This window comes from Microcebus murinus, chromosome 19 (genome assembly GCF_040939455.1).
Source record: "Microcebus murinus isolate Inina chromosome 19, M.murinus_Inina_mat1.0, whole genome shotgun sequence".
In the NCBI taxonomy this organism is placed as follows: Eukaryota; Metazoa; Chordata; class Mammalia; order Primates; family Cheirogaleidae; genus Microcebus; species Microcebus murinus.
In genome coordinates this window covers 49492256-49508472 of record NC_134122.1, presented here as the reverse complement: position 1 = coordinate 49508472, position 16217 = coordinate 49492256, and the positions used below count along the sequence as shown (strand labels likewise).

The window sequence follows — 16217 nt, the reverse complement described above, 5'->3', positions numbered from 1 at the left end:
CAGGAGGGTGAGGCAGGAGGGTCATTTGAGCCTAGGAGTTCAAGGCTGTAGTGAGCTATGATCACGTCATTGCTCTCCAGCCTGGGCAGCAAAGCAAGACCTTGCCTCTAAAAAAACTTTAAAAATAAAATAAAATAAGGTATATTACTTTTGTATGGAAACTCTTTATTCTTTAATTAAGCAGTATTATTGGTATTAAACACATTATTATAACATTAGCTTGAAATTAACCTCTTTACTGCATCAAAATGCCTGATATTAAATAGCTCCCAGCCTTTACATAAAGGCTCAAAATAAGATCAAATAAAGAGAAGCATTAAGAGACACTTGCAATAAAAACAAAAAATGTTGACCAATCTCAAAAATTAAACAGAATCACTTATATCGTTATGCACAGTATTTTTCTTGCTTCCAAATGAAAAGTTAGAAGTGGTTATTTCTGTATCTAACAGGTCCTGAAACATCATGAGTAGACTGATGAAGGTGTTTGTTAAACCAATTATTTTACTCCTGGCAGTCTGAATACTGAGAATGTTGACAGTTTGTAACACTATTGACTGATGTAGGCAATACATAATAAACCTTACAAAGTCTAGAGTAATGAGAAAATAAATTTTCTAATCTTGAAAAACCTTCACTTTACTGAAAGTAACAAGAATAAATAGCTGCTAACATTTAATGAGTGCTTATGTGCCAAGCACTGATCTTTACCCTTATTTTCTATCATACTAATCTGTAATTATTTTGTGGCTTTCTGGGGACAGGAAATTTATCTTGTTCCTTATTGCATCCCCACCACCTAGTATACTTAAATTAATAGTAGGCACTGAATTAATATTTGCAGCATAAATTACTGTTTTAAATGTTTTAAATGGTCATGACCTACAGGGTCATGAAAATGCAAGAGAATAGAAAATAGAGTATATTACATTCAGTAGGCTAAAAATTCTTCCATGAAACTTTTCTTTGGTTTATTTGTACATTATACCCCATATAAATGTATTTATTATAGGTATTAATTTTAAAAGTCGGAAAATCACTGCTTTATGAGGATTATTTCATTTGCTCCTCACAATAACTCTGTAGACAATTCCATAATTTACACAATAACAGAACTGAAATTTCTTGAGGTTATATATGTTGTACAAGATGACACAGTCATCTACAAGTGCCAACAAGATAATCACTCTTAGGGTATTGTACTAAGAAAATTTGAATTAACTAAGTAGGTTTCAATAGTAGTAATTATGACTTGATTAATAAAGAAAAACACAGGCTTTGATGGCAGACAGGCCTTATACACCTGGCTCTGCCACTAACCAGCTGTGTGGGCTATAGCCTGAAATTTAACCTCTGTGACCTTTGATTTCCCCATGTGTAAAACAGACATATTCATAAGATTGTTGTAAGTTTTAAATGATTTACTGTATGCAAGTAAACAGCTTAGACCAATAAATAGAAGCTGTTGTGATTAAAATAATTATCAGTGTTTTTTTTTCCTGGTCCTAAAGATCACATTCAATCTACTACACCATCATTTGAATGTGCAAAAAATGTGAAGTAGGCATTTATTGGGTTAAACAGCAAAGTGGGAACTGGGCAAAAGTGGCATAGAGCCATTCAAGAGTGTCTGCTGGCGCTGGTTGACAAAGATGCCCAACTTAAGATCAGGGAGTTGGTTCAGGTAACTACGGGAATCTAAAGAAACAACGCTGTGTAACCTTAAAAACAAAATCGAAGTATTTCATTTTCCTCAAAGATTACAGCAACATCCATCTTCTTCCTCTGCAGCCTGACGGGCCAGACCGAGGTGTTAAGAAACGCACCTGGCCGGATCCCGCCCACTAGGCCCTGGGTACCTAGGGGCTAAGGCACAGAGGTTCGGAGCAACTCACCCCGGAGACTCCGTTGATATTGCCCCAGAATCTCCTCCAGGGTAGAGTTCCCTGGGGAATTCGCCATGCACAGACGCTGGGCCCAGAGATGGGAGTTACGTGAGGAAACGTCCAGCGTCTTCCCCTCCAACAACAACAGGCCCCAAGGCCGGGGGAGCTTCCGCCTGCTTCCTGCCGCCGCTGTCACTGGGGAGCCTGGAACCCCGGACAGAGCTGAGGGGGGGGTTCTTCCCACACACTGGCCCTCCTGGTGGACGTCGGGAGTTGTAGTCCGCAGGTTCAGAGCCTGCCAGCTCGAGAACTCTAAGAGCCTTCCAGCTACACTACAACTCCCAGAAGCAACCACGCTCTCCACGCTAGCTTGGCGGTTGGGCTGCCAGAACCGGTTGCCAAGAGACAGGCCTGGAGGCTCCGCCCTTTTCATCTACCCCGCCTAGCTTAGTCCCGCCTTTATCCCCATCCCGCTGCTGCCTGGACCACCCAGTTGACAGAAAGGGCTCACCGAAGGCCTTAACGCTTGGAAATTTGCGAATATGCAATTGACTCCTGCGGCTACTCAGGGACGCAAATGATAAAACTCTGAGTCTTGTTTCAGTTGCTACGTTTGTCAAAACAGTCAAATAAATCCTCAAGAAAAAGAAGTTCTAAGTCTTCCTAAAAGCCTAGCTTGTCAGGGCGGCCCCCAGTACAACTCCTAGCCTGCCCACCGGCGCCACTTCCACTTGGAGTTGGCGCACTGCCCGCTGGGAGCTGTAGTCCTTGCTGGCTGCGGTCCCAGCTAATGCCAGGGTCCTCTTCATTGTTCGAGCTGGTCTTTGGAGGCACGCCTGCGCAGTGGGCAGCTGGCAGAGCGTGTGGGAGAGACCCTCCGCACAACCCCTTTTCATTGTCTGTGATTGGCGCCTGCGCAGTAGAGATCGTTGAGCCTGGGCGGGAGGAGGGGAGAGAGCCCGGCTCCTCGCCCTTTGCCGAGGCGCCTGCGCACTAGGCAGCCGCTCTTTGCCGTTACCGCTATGTGTGGGGCGTGTGTGGAATAACGTTATTGCCCAGCGGAATCGAGGGCCCGGGAGCTCGGCCGCAGCGGCAGCGCCGACGACAGCGGCGACAACCACAACCGGGTGGGGGAGGACGGCGTGCGAGAGACTCACGGGACGCGACGCGCCCCGCCTCCTCCGTCCGGTCCCTCTCTCCACCGTGAGGGGTAAGTGATGCGCTCAGCAGGTCGCGGTAGGCGCTGCCGATGCCGCCGCCTTTCCTCATCTTTCTCGTCCTCCTCCTTAGGTTTGTGGCGGACACTCGAGGCGCGGCCCGTAGCGGGGCGGGGGTGCGGGGCTGGGCAGCCAAGGGGGCGCTTCCCGGATGCTCCGCGCGGCGCCGCCACCCCCCTTCTCCGCCCGGGACCCGGGGCTTGGCGGGGCGGGCCCTCCCCACCCCTCCCTTCCCCTCCCCTCCCCCACCGCCGCCCCCGGCCCGCGGCCCCGCCGCCCCCGGGCCTTCCCGGCCATTGCCGCCGCCTCCGCTTCCCCAGTGTATGGAATCGTTTTCAGTTCCCTCCTGGCTTTGTGCAGCCCTGCCCTCTGCGCTGTGGCAGTTTGAGGGGTGCGGGCGGCGCATTGGAAGGAATGGCTGCGCTGCAGCTGGGGAAGGGATTTTTCCCGATTGGAGCAGCTACCAACTAGGGCCGATCCCTTTTGTGTGGTTGGTTTTGGGGTGTGGGGCCGTTGGGGGAGGTCAGGCGAGGAGCCTTTTGGACGCGTTGGGAGGGCGTGGAAGACGTGGTGTCACGCACCCTGCCAGGCGACTGCACCCCGCGCAGGCAAACCCGGGAGAGGAGAGACTGGCTTCCTGTCGGCTTCATTGTCCTAAGATTCAAATGTAGGGTTTTTGGTATGGTTCTCTTCCATTTTATGCAAGGGGGAAAAAAAAACATTAGCTGCTGCCTAACACAGGGCGGGAAGAGGTGGAATTTGTATCCTAAGTCACAGAATCTCTGTTTTGTGGTGTCTAGTAGAGTTTTACCTATTTTTTTAAAGAATGTAAAGGAAGACAGGAACCATGCCTGGAGTCCGAGGAGCACTGCCAAGGTGGTCAATATGAAAGTATTCGGTGACGATGAAGGCTGGGTTAGGAAGGGACTGACAACGAAGCTGTTGTTGTAGCAGGGAAGTGAACCAGCAGAATTGTGTTTTCATTGGGTGGGTAATGCATTCATGTTCCTAAGGGAATAGATTAGGATGCATCTTTCTGTTTTATTTTTTAAGCAGTCTAAACGAAGCAGAAATATTAATATATAGGCCTAGTATATGTCTTTGTGTTTTTTTGAAGTTGTTTACTCATTTTTGTTCTCCCAAATTCAGCCATTTGGGAGGAGTTTGAAGCAGATGATGCATTTGATTGGAAATGCATCTTTTAAAATGATTTGATCCTTAAACTTAACAATGCTTAAAACCTTTTGCTTGCGCGTCTGCTTAAAACAAACAGAAGAGAGAATGAAGCAGGATGGGGAGGAGCAGGTGGAGGAATAATGTGAGAAGACAAAGTTACATTATGATTACAGTAAATCTTTACAAGATACAACCCTAACTGGGTATTCTTCAAAGACCTGAGAATTAGGCTATGGAAATAACGGTAGGACATTGATGAATAGCAAGTTAAAAACGATTTTGTATTTTTCTGCCATTATTTTTAAAAAAGTAGAACAAGTGATGCTTTTAGCTCTTCCTAACTTCATAGATAGTGTAGAGAACGGAAAAGTCTAAGGGCCCTACAATGACAGTGACAGAGGAAGACACTAAAACTTGGAAAGTTAACTGACTTGTCTGCCCAAGCCAAACTGCTAATGGGAGGCATAGCCAAATAAAGCTAGGTCCATTCTGTAGAGCAATCTTTCCTGTGTCCCCTAGTCCTCCTACCGTGCAAAAATTTATGGAAAGCTTCTCTACTTGCTCTTTGAATTGTCTATGACTGTCAGTGAACTTGATTCTCACAATTGTATTAATCTAGTCCTTTTTTTGTGATGTAAAAGTAATAATTCTACTGAAATGGAACTTTAGTTTTATAAAGTATCTTACTACATAAGGAAAGATGCCTTAACACGTGCCTTTCATAAAAACAAACTGTTGGAATGTTTTCCCTACTACTTAATGGTAACCTATTTTAATATTATTTCTTGAAATTCAGTAGTATTTTATAACAGTATGGTCAACTCTGTAAACTCTGTTAAAAATAAAATTTCCACATAACAAAAACCTGTGAAGTTTGCTATGATTAATGAATTTTATTATTTTCAACTTAAAATAGAATTTACCTTTTGAGAAATATTAATGTAATGCTTCTTATTGGGTTGATTTTGCCACAAAGTGCTTTAATTTTACATCACATTTTAATAGACATTTTCTTTAGAACTTACAATTTCCCTTAAATTTCAACTTAAAAAGTGATCTGTAACTAAATTCATTGTGTGGAATTATATTTAATCATATTTAAATGTATTTTACTGATAAGTATCATTGTGTTCTAAATTATTTTGTATGGAAATAATTAATCTACATGTTTCCTATTTTAGCATTAGCATAGTGAACTTTACACCTAAAACATTAACATACATTCTGCATATTATAGTGCTTTTTAAAATTCTGTGCTTAGTGATTTGTGTTATTTGCTGCGACTATCAGTTTCCTGCTCCCTTTTATCTACTGGGGAAAAGAAAAGATATAGTTTTATTGTTTTATCTGGTAGTAATCAGATAATGCTCATTTAGTAGTGAATACTGTATATGTTTCAGCTTCTTGTCAACATGACTTTTACTCAAAAAAATTCCATCCCTGAAAGATACTTGTTACTGTTATAATTAAATGTGGTAATTTTTTTTCTTCTCCATCTTAAACACTTGAGTTGTTAAGCAATGTGATACTCTAATATGTATCTAACAGACAGCATGATATTTAATTGCCAACTAAAGTATCTGTACAGTTGCAAATTATTCTGGATGTATAACAGAGCAATTACATGCCATCTGAAAAATACTTGGTGAATAGATAATGTTGACTGGAGCATTTAATGTTGATCTGTTTCAATAAGAATTGGGTTTACTCTTAATGGAAATTTCAGATCTCTTCAATTCATTAAACTTTTGTTAATAACCAAGATTTCTAATCAACTACCCTTGGTGAAATGCATTTTGATTTATTGACTCAGATATTTCTTGAAAGATGTGTTCAGCAATGAGTTAGCTGTGAAGATAAAGAGAATAAAAAAATCTGTCTGCTAGTGTGATTAATTAAATTGGATATATTGTCCAGTTTAGTTGAAATGATTGTGCAGCAGTATAAATTTTTGTAAGCAAAGTGAATGACATAGCCAATGTGTATTACAGGTAAAGCCAGCTTTTATGTCAAACAAAGGTGGAAAAGCAACCAATAAAAGCAAGGTTAAAGAAAACCTCATAAAAATTACATATAAACAAATAGGGATTGCACAAAGCATAGAAGTGGAAAAGAATTGCAAGCATGCGTTACTCAGGTTTGAAAAACATGAGATGTAGCAGAGACTGAGTCATTATTTCAGTATATCAATAATTAATAGATGATATAGAAAATATTACCCTTTGGGACATATTTATTAAATAAATGAATAATATCTACCATGTATTGAACACTTACTTAGTACCAGGCTCTGTGTGTGTGTGTGTGTGTGTATTTAATTGATGTAACAGTCTTCTAAATTAAAGTATTATTTTACATAGTTAAAGCTGAAAAAAATTTGAGGCTCAAAGTTAGTGTATAACTTTGCCTCTGTGTCCCATATTACTAAGTAGTAGAGCCTATAACTGAACCTTTGTCTTTTTGACTAAACTCAAATTTCTTTCTACTCATCTTTTTTATTTATTTATTTATTTATTCATTTATTTTATTTTATTTTTTTTTTTTGAGACAGAGTCTCGCTTTCTTGCCTAGGCTAGGGTGAGTGCCATGGCGTCAGCCTAGCTCACAGCAACCTCAAACTCCTGGGCTCAAGCAATCCTCCTGCCTCAGCCTCCCGAGTAGCTGGGACTACAGGCACGAGCCACCATGCCCGGCTGATTTTTATATTATATATATTAGTTGGCCAATTAATTTCTTTCTATTTTTATGGTAGAGACGGGGTCTCGCTCAGGCTGGTTTTGAACTCCTGACCTTGAGCAATCCGCCCGCCTCGGACTCCCAGAGTGCTAGGATTACAGGCATGAGCCACCGCGCCTGGCCCTCATCTTTTTTAGTAAGTTTATTTATTCCCTTACTCTGATTCATAAAATTTTAGATTTGGAGGGAACTTTAGAAGGCAGCTCATACAATGTGCCACCCACTACTAATATCCCTGAGATGTAATTGAATCTAGCTTCTCCACAAATCCTTTCATGGACATAGGAAAGCCCATTTAGCTTTCAAAAAGTTTAATAGAAAGATCTTACTTACATTGAGCTAGTTTCTGCTTTATTATCTAATTTGTTTCCATTTGTTGCAGTATTGTCTTCATGTGTAAGATCCAGTAAGGTTTCTCTTGACATACTACCGTAGGTCTCTGCTAGATTTTCTCTTTTCTAAATTAAATGTTACAATGTTTACAACTTCATATGATATGATTTCCTTTATTGTTCTTATCTCTGTCAACTAGATTCTATCAATTTTGTCAGTGCTATTTTTTCTGATTTAGTTTTCATATTTAATTCTATAGTTAAGGTATGAATGCAGACTGTAATGAAATAATTCCTTTCCTTATTTCAAGCCATACACTATGTTTGCAGTCTAAAATCGTGTCAACTCTTTAACAACTGTAATCTCTTTTCCAGTTTTAAGCAAAAACTAAAAAAGAGAGAGAAAAGTGTTATTTGGCTGTTCAAGTTATGTTTATGTAATTCAAGGTATTTTTTGAGATTCTGTACTCCTTTTGTAATGTTAAAAATGGCCTTTATGAAATGATAGTGTCAGTAGGTTGTAAGTTTGATATTGGTTGAGGGTTTTTGTTTTGTTTTAGTGTTCTTAATTAACCAATAAAAAGTTGACAGCCTTATATTGGTTCTCATTTTGTTTTTTGAAAAATTTGTCTAGAAACCACTGATGTAGTCAACATAAATCAACATTTTTATATTTAGCTAGATCTCTCCCATTCTGTATATACACATGGATGGTGTTTTTGAAGCAATATTTTACCTTTACCCCCTATTAAATGTCATCTCCTTGAATGTGACCATAGTTAAAACTTGAGATCTTCTTGAATCATGACTCTGTCATCTAAGGGATTAGCTTTCCCTCCTGGCTTTTTGACATTTATAAATTTAACAAGCCAGACCTCTCATGTCTCCATGCTGGCCATGCACTGGATATAGCCAAGGACAAAGCTATGCAGATTTATAAATAGAATAAATGTTACATAAATATGCTTGGGGGAAAGGGGACACAAAGATAATGGAAACCATTTGGATGGATGGGTTTGGTTTTAATTAAGGGAGAAAACCACTATATTCTCCAGTAGTAAGGGAACTGGGTGAAGCTTACAATTTGGTGGGGGATCTGGATAATTATATAATTATATGATATAAAATCAAGTGAGGATAGGTGCTATGAAGAAAAATTAATCAGGGTAAAGGGATAGTGAATGATTGAGGACTGCTATTTTTTTATTTTTAAGGGGTCAATACATTCAGATGGTTCAAAAATCAAATAATATTTTTAAAAAGAAATAATGTGAAAAGTCCTTTCAACCCATACCTTATCTGCTGAGTTGCCACTTTCCTCAATTCAATAACTATTTTAACTATTTATATTATTTCTTATCTACCAGTGAATTTTTTTCACTTCAAGCAAATACAAACATATATATTTGTGTCTCCACTTTGACACAAAAAAATAGCTTCTTTGTGTAGGATTCTACACCTTGAGGGCTGCTATTTCGGTGTGGTTAGGGAATCCCTCCTTCTGAGAAGGTGACATTTAGCAGAGAATTGCATTAGATAAGGAAGCAAGCCTATGTGGGTGGAAGTATTCTACTCAGGTGCCCTGGTTCTGAGACAGGAGTGGGATGGGTGAATTTGGAGAACAAAGAGGCCACTGGGGCTGTAGATAAGTGAGCAAAGGGAAGAATAGGAGGAAATGAAGTTGGGTAGAAATTTTATTGGTTCCATTTAGTTAAGTGCTGTGGGAGTTCATTAGAGGATTTTGAGCAGGGGAGTGACAAAAGAATTGGGTTATAATTTTAAAAGTATGGCTCTGGCTGTTTTGTGGGTTATAAACTGGACAGAAGTGGGGAGCAAGAATGGGAATGGGGAGTTGAGCTAAGAAATGATTGGAGTAATCTTGACTAAGATATTAGTGGTTTAGACTAGAAGAGTCACAGTGGTGGTGACAGTGAAAGTTACCAGATTCTGGTTTTAAAAAAATCAAACATTTTGGACATGTTAAGTTTAAAATGTCTACTAAACATCCAAATGTTTAATAATAAAATCCTATCAAGTAGGCAGTTGGATATATAAACCTGGAATTCAGAGGAGAGGTTTGGACCAAAATTAGTTGAAAACATCTAAGCATCATCAGTAGACTAGAAGAGATTACTTGGGAATTAAATTAAGAAGAGGTCCAAGGATTGAGACCTGATACTCTCCAACATTGAAACGTAGCTAAAGAGAAGAAACCATAAAGAAGATTGAAAAGAAGTAGCCATTGAGGTGTGAGGAAGCTAGAAGAGTGTGTTGTCTCAGTGTCGAGAAAAGGAAGTATTTTTAGAGATGAGCAATCAATCATCTATATCACCTTTAATCACCTAAATACTTCTTAAGAAATCCGGTAATCTCCTCTTTGCTTGGGTGGCAAAAATATTTTTTTTTTTCTGACTCTGTAGGAATAGTTTTTTGTTTACTGTACAGTCCATCCCCCTACGTAGTTTTAGACATCATTTTATAATATTCTTCGGGGTGGAGAAAAGCGTTTGATGCTAGGAAGAGGAAAAGAATAACCAGAATTTGAGATTATAGCTTTTTCCAATCCTAAACTCGTTCTTTAATGCTAAGCAGAGTGTCTAATGAGTAAGATGTAAGCAAGTAAATAGGTCTAGTTCTTTTGCAGACCAGCAAGGAAAACTCTCCTCTTTTAACTACCTTGTTTTTCTGGAATATGTCTGCTGGATGAAGGTTGGTCACATGTTACAATATATGGAATACAAAAGGTGCAAATTCAAACCTTGGGGGGTGGTTAGGGGTTTTGAACTCCAGGAAGCCAGCTAAAAACTGATTTAAAGAAACAGGAGAATAGGGGAAATGAGCCTACTTGATGATATAGGGGTAAAGTATAAAATACTTATTTTGGTGAAAAAGGAACATTGCAAATAAAGGACTTTCTGTGATAAGCTTTTTGAGACAATGGGACTATAACTTCAAAATATATAGGCATCTTGAGGCAAATATTATTTGCCATTTCTCAATAAATATTTCTCATTGGGTAAATAATGCATTGCAAATTGGAAGCCACTTTATTTTTTCATACTGTTTAATTTGTCTAATTACAAAACTAATCCTTGTACATTGTAGAAAATTCAAAAAATACCAGTGAGTCAAGAAGAACAATCTCGTAATGTCACTAGCGGATAACACCACTGTTACATATTCTTGTCTGTTCTGGTTTAACTAGGTAACATTTTATCATGAAGCTTAACTTTCTGACTCTAATTTTTAATGGTGGTATAGGTATATCTTATAGGAATATAGGAATTATATGTAGGAATCCATTTTATCAAACTTATAATTTACTTACAAAATTTATGGAATTAAGGGTGTTTTAAAAATTGTAAACAATACTGCAAGGGACATTTTTAACTCTGAATTTCTGTGCAAATCAGTGTTTTTCTTTGATTGCAAGAAATGAGTTGTGTCAAAGATACAATGCAGAATTCTAAAGCTTACTCTTCTGATTTTTTAATGAAATAATCCCCTACAATCTATACCAAATATATACTTCTTCCACTGGTATATGAAATTGTGTGTTTCTTCAACCCTTCATCAATGCTGAATATTATTACATCTTTTAAAAAATTTTGCCAACTTGATAAACAACCTGATTTAAATTTCTCTTATCAGTAACACTTAAGAACATGTTTTAAAAATATGCCTTTTGGCCATTGTATTTCTAATCCGAATTACTGGTGTGTGCGCCCTTGTTCATTTTTTTCTAAAGGCATGTTCATTATAATCACTTGTAACAACTTCTGGGCCCACCAGCTTCTATTGGCACTACTCTGTACCCTCACTTATAACAACTTTGTGATAGATGTAAAATTTTTTTCCCCAGATTGTCATTTGCCTTTTAAAGTTTTGTTTTTTTTTTTATCCAACAAAGATTTTAACATGTAGCCAAATTTCTCATTTCCTTCTTAAGTAATCCCACTGCACAAAATTTTATTAAATACATGCCTATATTTCTTTTCTTATATGTATAATTTGAATTTTTACAGGTAAAAGTTTATCTAAAATACTTTTTGGCATATCTGGCTTATTGTGTCAGTATCATTTATTGCATAACTCTTCATTTTCTGTCACTACTTGAAATGTCATCTTTAATAGATTTGTCTTTGGATTTTTAATTTTATTCCATTCACCTGTCTGTCTTTTTTTGCTCTGCTATATTATTACCATATTTTTATAACATAGGCTTACAATATCTGTTTATAAATGGATAGGATGTTTCTCTACATTGATTTTATATACTTTACCTAGTTATTATTGTAGCTTATTTTCCAGATATGTTTTAGAATTGTTTTGTTAAGGTCATTTGAAAAAATCCTTTTGGGGTTTTGATTGAGATTGTACTGAGTTTATTGATTTATTTATGATCTGAGAGATGATAAGGGGGCTCTAGAGCAGGTTTTGGGTTTTATTACTTTTTAATAGTGTTTTTGGTTCTTAGCTCCTTTTGAGTCAGTTATGTCCCATTCATTATCCTCTAAGATTATTCACTTAATTTCAAATTTAGAAGCACAAAGTTTGTGGGTATTATACATCAAAAAATCATGGTTTGTCACATGGTTATATCCTTTTATTACAAAGCTAAATATTTATGTGTAAGAAAAAAAACAAAATGTACTAGGGGGTTATAGTACTTTATTAAAATATAAACTTTTTAATTAATCTTTTTTGTTTTATGTTTTAAATTTCTTTTAAAATCTTTACTATTTTTCTCTACTAGTTTGTTGACTGATTATTTTTCCAGTGTACTAGAAAACATCTGTGATGCTATAAACATTTTTCTCAGTACATCTTTGGGCACATCCCTTAGATTTTATTGTGTTCCCAGAGTTTTTATTCTCTACTATTTCTTATTTCATTCTCTCTTTTCACTAAACCTAATTTGGGAGATTTGGAGATAAATTTTTTGTTTATTTTATAAAAGGAGCTGTGGGGGGGTTATTGTTCTAGATTTTTTTTCTTTTTTAATGAAAATTCTCAAACATACAGGAAAGTTGGAAGAATTTCATAGTAACTACTAAGATACCGTCATCTTGTTTCTGCCACTAACATGATGCTAGTCACATATCTAGCATTTATCCATTATTCATTAGTCCATCTTATATTTTAATGCATTTCAAAGTAGATTGCAGATATTAGTATTAACGTGTATGTGTTTTTAAAAAGTACTCTTAAATTACTTGAGGCTAATTCTCTGTCAGTCTTAAGTTTTCTGAATGTGCTATTGGAATATTTTCCAACTAACCACTGTTTTATTAAACAAACAGCAGAAAATGGAATGTACAGTTTTCTATACCAGTAGTATTGGTGAACTCAGTGTTTTTGTAAATAGCTAGCTGACAAAATTGACAATGATGGCATTGAGTTATACCTTTGGGGGAGGGGCATTTTCTTGTGTGCACATGTGTCTACTTTGAAAGAATGGTAAATTAAGGATATTGTTTTTGTTTAAGCTGAAGAGCTATTTTAGGAAACATACCCAATTTCTCTAATCTGTAGGTTCTTCTGTTTGCTTTGGTAGCAAATCCAGGCATGAAATATTTGTTCTAAATTTTGTATCTCACTACCTTCCATTTCCATTATTCCCCTACCCCCTCACCTATGTGAGGAATTCTGTATTGAGCTATTCATTAAAAATAAGAGCTTTTGCTTGAAGAGAGAGAAGATAGTTTGACCCTATGATTCTGAGTGGTACATAACAAATTCCAGAGTGAGAATTCAAAATTTATAAATTGAGGAAGTAGAAACAAATAGAATGCAATTAAAGGAAGCATGGATAAAGTAAAATTTAGAACTTTGGTGAAGATAACCTGGGGACAAGAGAATGGGGCTGTTTGGTGTCCAGCAGAAGCAAGTCTTGTTATTACTGTGAATAGCATTTAGAACATAGTACATTAATAGAATCTGGCATCTTTTTGCTAGTGGGCGTTAGGTTAATTCCAAGTTAATATCTACTGCCCCTCAAATATACTAAGATGAAGGATAGGAACATTTCATCAAAGAATGCTGTCTTGACAACCATTTCTTTCATCTACTTCTCAGGTGTCTGTCTTTGTCACTGGGATTTCTAATGTCTCTCTTGTTCTTTCCTTTCTCTCTTGTTCTTGGGCCCAGTTTATAGACTCCTCCTCCAGTCTCTGCATTCTAAATCAGCACACTGTGCCCTAGTATCTTTTCTGTTTTGTTCTCTTTAATCTTCATAGTCACAGCCCACTCCCTCTTCTCTTACCCTACTGTATCGTCAGCCCATCCAATCCAAGCTGCAGGGGTCTAGTAGTATTAGAAAATACACATTTTTGTGGTACAGTTAAGATAATCTCTTTATAGCTCTTATATCATTACCATCATTTATCTTTTAAAATACCTTTACACTGCATTTTAAACATAATTCAGTTCACATTAAGTATTTTAGAGTGAAGCATTCTTAAGTATTTAATCCACAAAGCAGTCTTCCAGTTATAATGACATTTCTATAAAGGCAGGGATGTTGTTGCTAACATTGTTTTATAAGGTGATTAAACAAGTAACTCCTTTTTCTGTTTTGTACTTTATGGTTTTGTAGACTTAATGTGAAGCACACCTGTATTTGCAATACTTGATCTAAACTGAATCTGTGATTCAAAATAGCCATATTTTTTAATACTTATAAATAACTCACTCAAAAAGTTGTGCTCCCTCATGAACTTTCTTTTCATTTTTATGTTCAGAGGCTCCCTCTTACACAAAATAAATTTTACCTTCTGCAATTCTCTGTTCATTTAGACCTTATTTAAAAACTCTAAACTCTTTGAAGGTAGGATTGAGGAACCTTTTCATGTTGCCAGACCACATTAATTTAGCTGTAATCGAATAATGCCACATTCAGGAAACTTCAATTAGATGTACTTTAAAATGTACATCATTTTGTAAAAATCTAACTACTATGTTCTTAATTTAAAAAAAATCTATTTTAAAGTTAACTAACCTTTAATGACTTTGTTATATCTGCTTTTTCGTGGAAAGCATTTAAATATTTGGTTGCAGCATGGAGGTCCACAGTTTCAGTTGATCCTCTAGATGGGTATCAATCATTTGTGACATCAAGGGCATCTTGATTTGGGTTAGGTAAGAGAATGCAGATTCACAGCAATAAGTAGTTGAAAAGCATGAAAGCATTTTTTGGGTTGCCAAAGGTATGCAGTACTCTACTGCATTTTTCCATATTTCAATTGGATCTTTCATAGCATCAGTGCTAAGAAATTACTTTAAAAGTGTTATCTACTGAAAATTCAAATCAATTCCATCTGTAGTTCTTTAGGTGATTTGGTGATATCCACTAGGTGAGGCTGAAATGCTAATTTGAGTATGATATCATGATTCTCAAAGTCAGTGAACCTTTCATCGTATTCTCCATAAGGTCTATAACAGCTGCATATGCTTCAGATGCTTTGCATATATCATCCTGCTCATCAGTGACCTTTGCTAACTGGGGAAAGTGTTCATCCAAAATTTCCTTTTAAAGAAGAAGTGTTTTGAAAAAAGATAGCTTTATTTTAAATGCTTGGATTTTTTTTGCCATGTATCACATATAGACTTAAGTTTTACCTTGCAAAGAAATATTTATGTCACTTTGATTTGACATGATAATCACACAGAAATGCTGCATTCTTATGGTAGTCTTCTTTCAGTATTTCCCATTGCTGATTGTGTTCTTCATAAAATTTAACTATCTGTTCTCACAGAGATAAAATTTTGGCTGATACCTGTCCCTGCTGTAGCCAACACATTTTAGAATAATATGCCAAATCCACACTGAATACCTCACTGTTCAACTTTAGCATGTTATGAAACTGACAATTCTGTGTTGCATTTGCTTGCATATAATTAACAATGTTATAACTTGTTGCAAAGTGTCACTTAAAATAGTAGCCTTTTAGCACAGAGATTTTGCTGATGCAAAATGGAACAATGAAAAGAAATGAGAGCAGCTAGATCTGTTAATACTTTTTGTTATCTGTGCAATAAACCCTTCTTGTTTTCTTGTCATGGAAGGTGCACCATCTGTACATAACATGCACTAAATTTACCAAATTCAGTCCAACTTCATGACATTTGTCTTGAAAGTCGCTGAAGATATCTATTCCCCATGTTCTGCTTGCAAGTATGCCCAAAGCGAGTAACTATTCATAGCAAAGAAAAAAGATATTGAACAGAAACCATTTTTAAAGGGCATATGAGTTGGTGATAAGCTAAAATTAATTGCAGAGAAATGGCAGAAAGAAAATTGTTATCATAAAGTGAGCTAAGAACAGCGAACCAAAAACATGTGGCTTTTAGGGTCTTAACTGATAGTACTTTCTTCCCATTGTTACTCCCTATTGTAGACTGTTTTCATCTTTTCATTCCATTAAGAAGCTTTGTACACCTTGTCCTGCTCCTAGTGCTCTAGGACTTGACAGAGTTTTTTAGATTCATAGTTGTTCAGTGAACCTAGAGATAGATAGATTACTGTATTCTTACAGATTCTAGGTTTCTGATCTATGCTGTCCTCCAATTTACTAAAATTGCCTTCTTATTCTAGATTGGTCAGCTGATTTTTGGTCTCTGATTTTAATAACTGATTGATTCTTATTTATGGTCTTCTCAGGGTGAGAATCTTAGACCCTGTTGGTGGTCAAGCAGGAAGCTAAGATTGAAAATATTGTAGATTGAAAATAGACTGCATTTTACAAGAACTGTCAGCATTTATTGCCCAAAAAGACAGTGCCAGAGAACATGTTGTTAAGTAAAAATACATTGCTTATCAGTCACACTCAAACTCTTTAGCCAAATCTGAGACTGTAGGAATTGGTATC

At 37.0% G+C, this 16217-nt stretch overlaps 2 protein-coding genes across 17 annotated transcripts in view; one reads left to right on the top strand and one right to left on the bottom strand.

Moving 5' to 3' along the window:
* The window catches only part of SDCCAG8 (SHH signaling and ciliogenesis regulator SDCCAG8), a 217513-nt gene extending 214768 nt beyond the window's left edge, over positions 1–2745 (bottom strand). For 4 of the 5 annotated variants that reach the window (XR_012913554.1, XR_012913555.1, XM_012751164.3 and 1 more), the window contains exon 1: positions 1896–2745. Coding sequence is in view for 2 of the 5 variants with exons in the window: in XM_012751164.3 (XP_012606618.2) it covers positions 1896–2319 (424 nt within the window). In the remaining 3 variants the exon portion in view is untranslated. The remainder of the gene's footprint in view (positions 1–1895) is intronic. The other variant, XM_012751174.3, reaches the window with a different exon arrangement.
* A 64-nt stretch (positions 2746–2809) lies between these two features.
* CEP170 (centrosomal protein 170) overlaps positions 2810–16217 on the top strand; it is a 117118-nt gene continuing 103710 nt past the window's right edge. For 5 of the 12 annotated variants that reach the window (XM_075995520.1, XM_075995519.1, XM_075995518.1 and 2 more), the window contains exon 1: positions 2810–3096. The gene's annotated coding sequence lies outside the window, so the exon portion shown is untranslated. Of the gene's footprint in view, positions 3177–6965; positions 7152–16217 lie in introns of those variants that run through there. The other 7 variants (XM_075995525.1, XM_075995524.1, XM_075995523.1 and 4 more) reach the window with 3 other exon arrangements.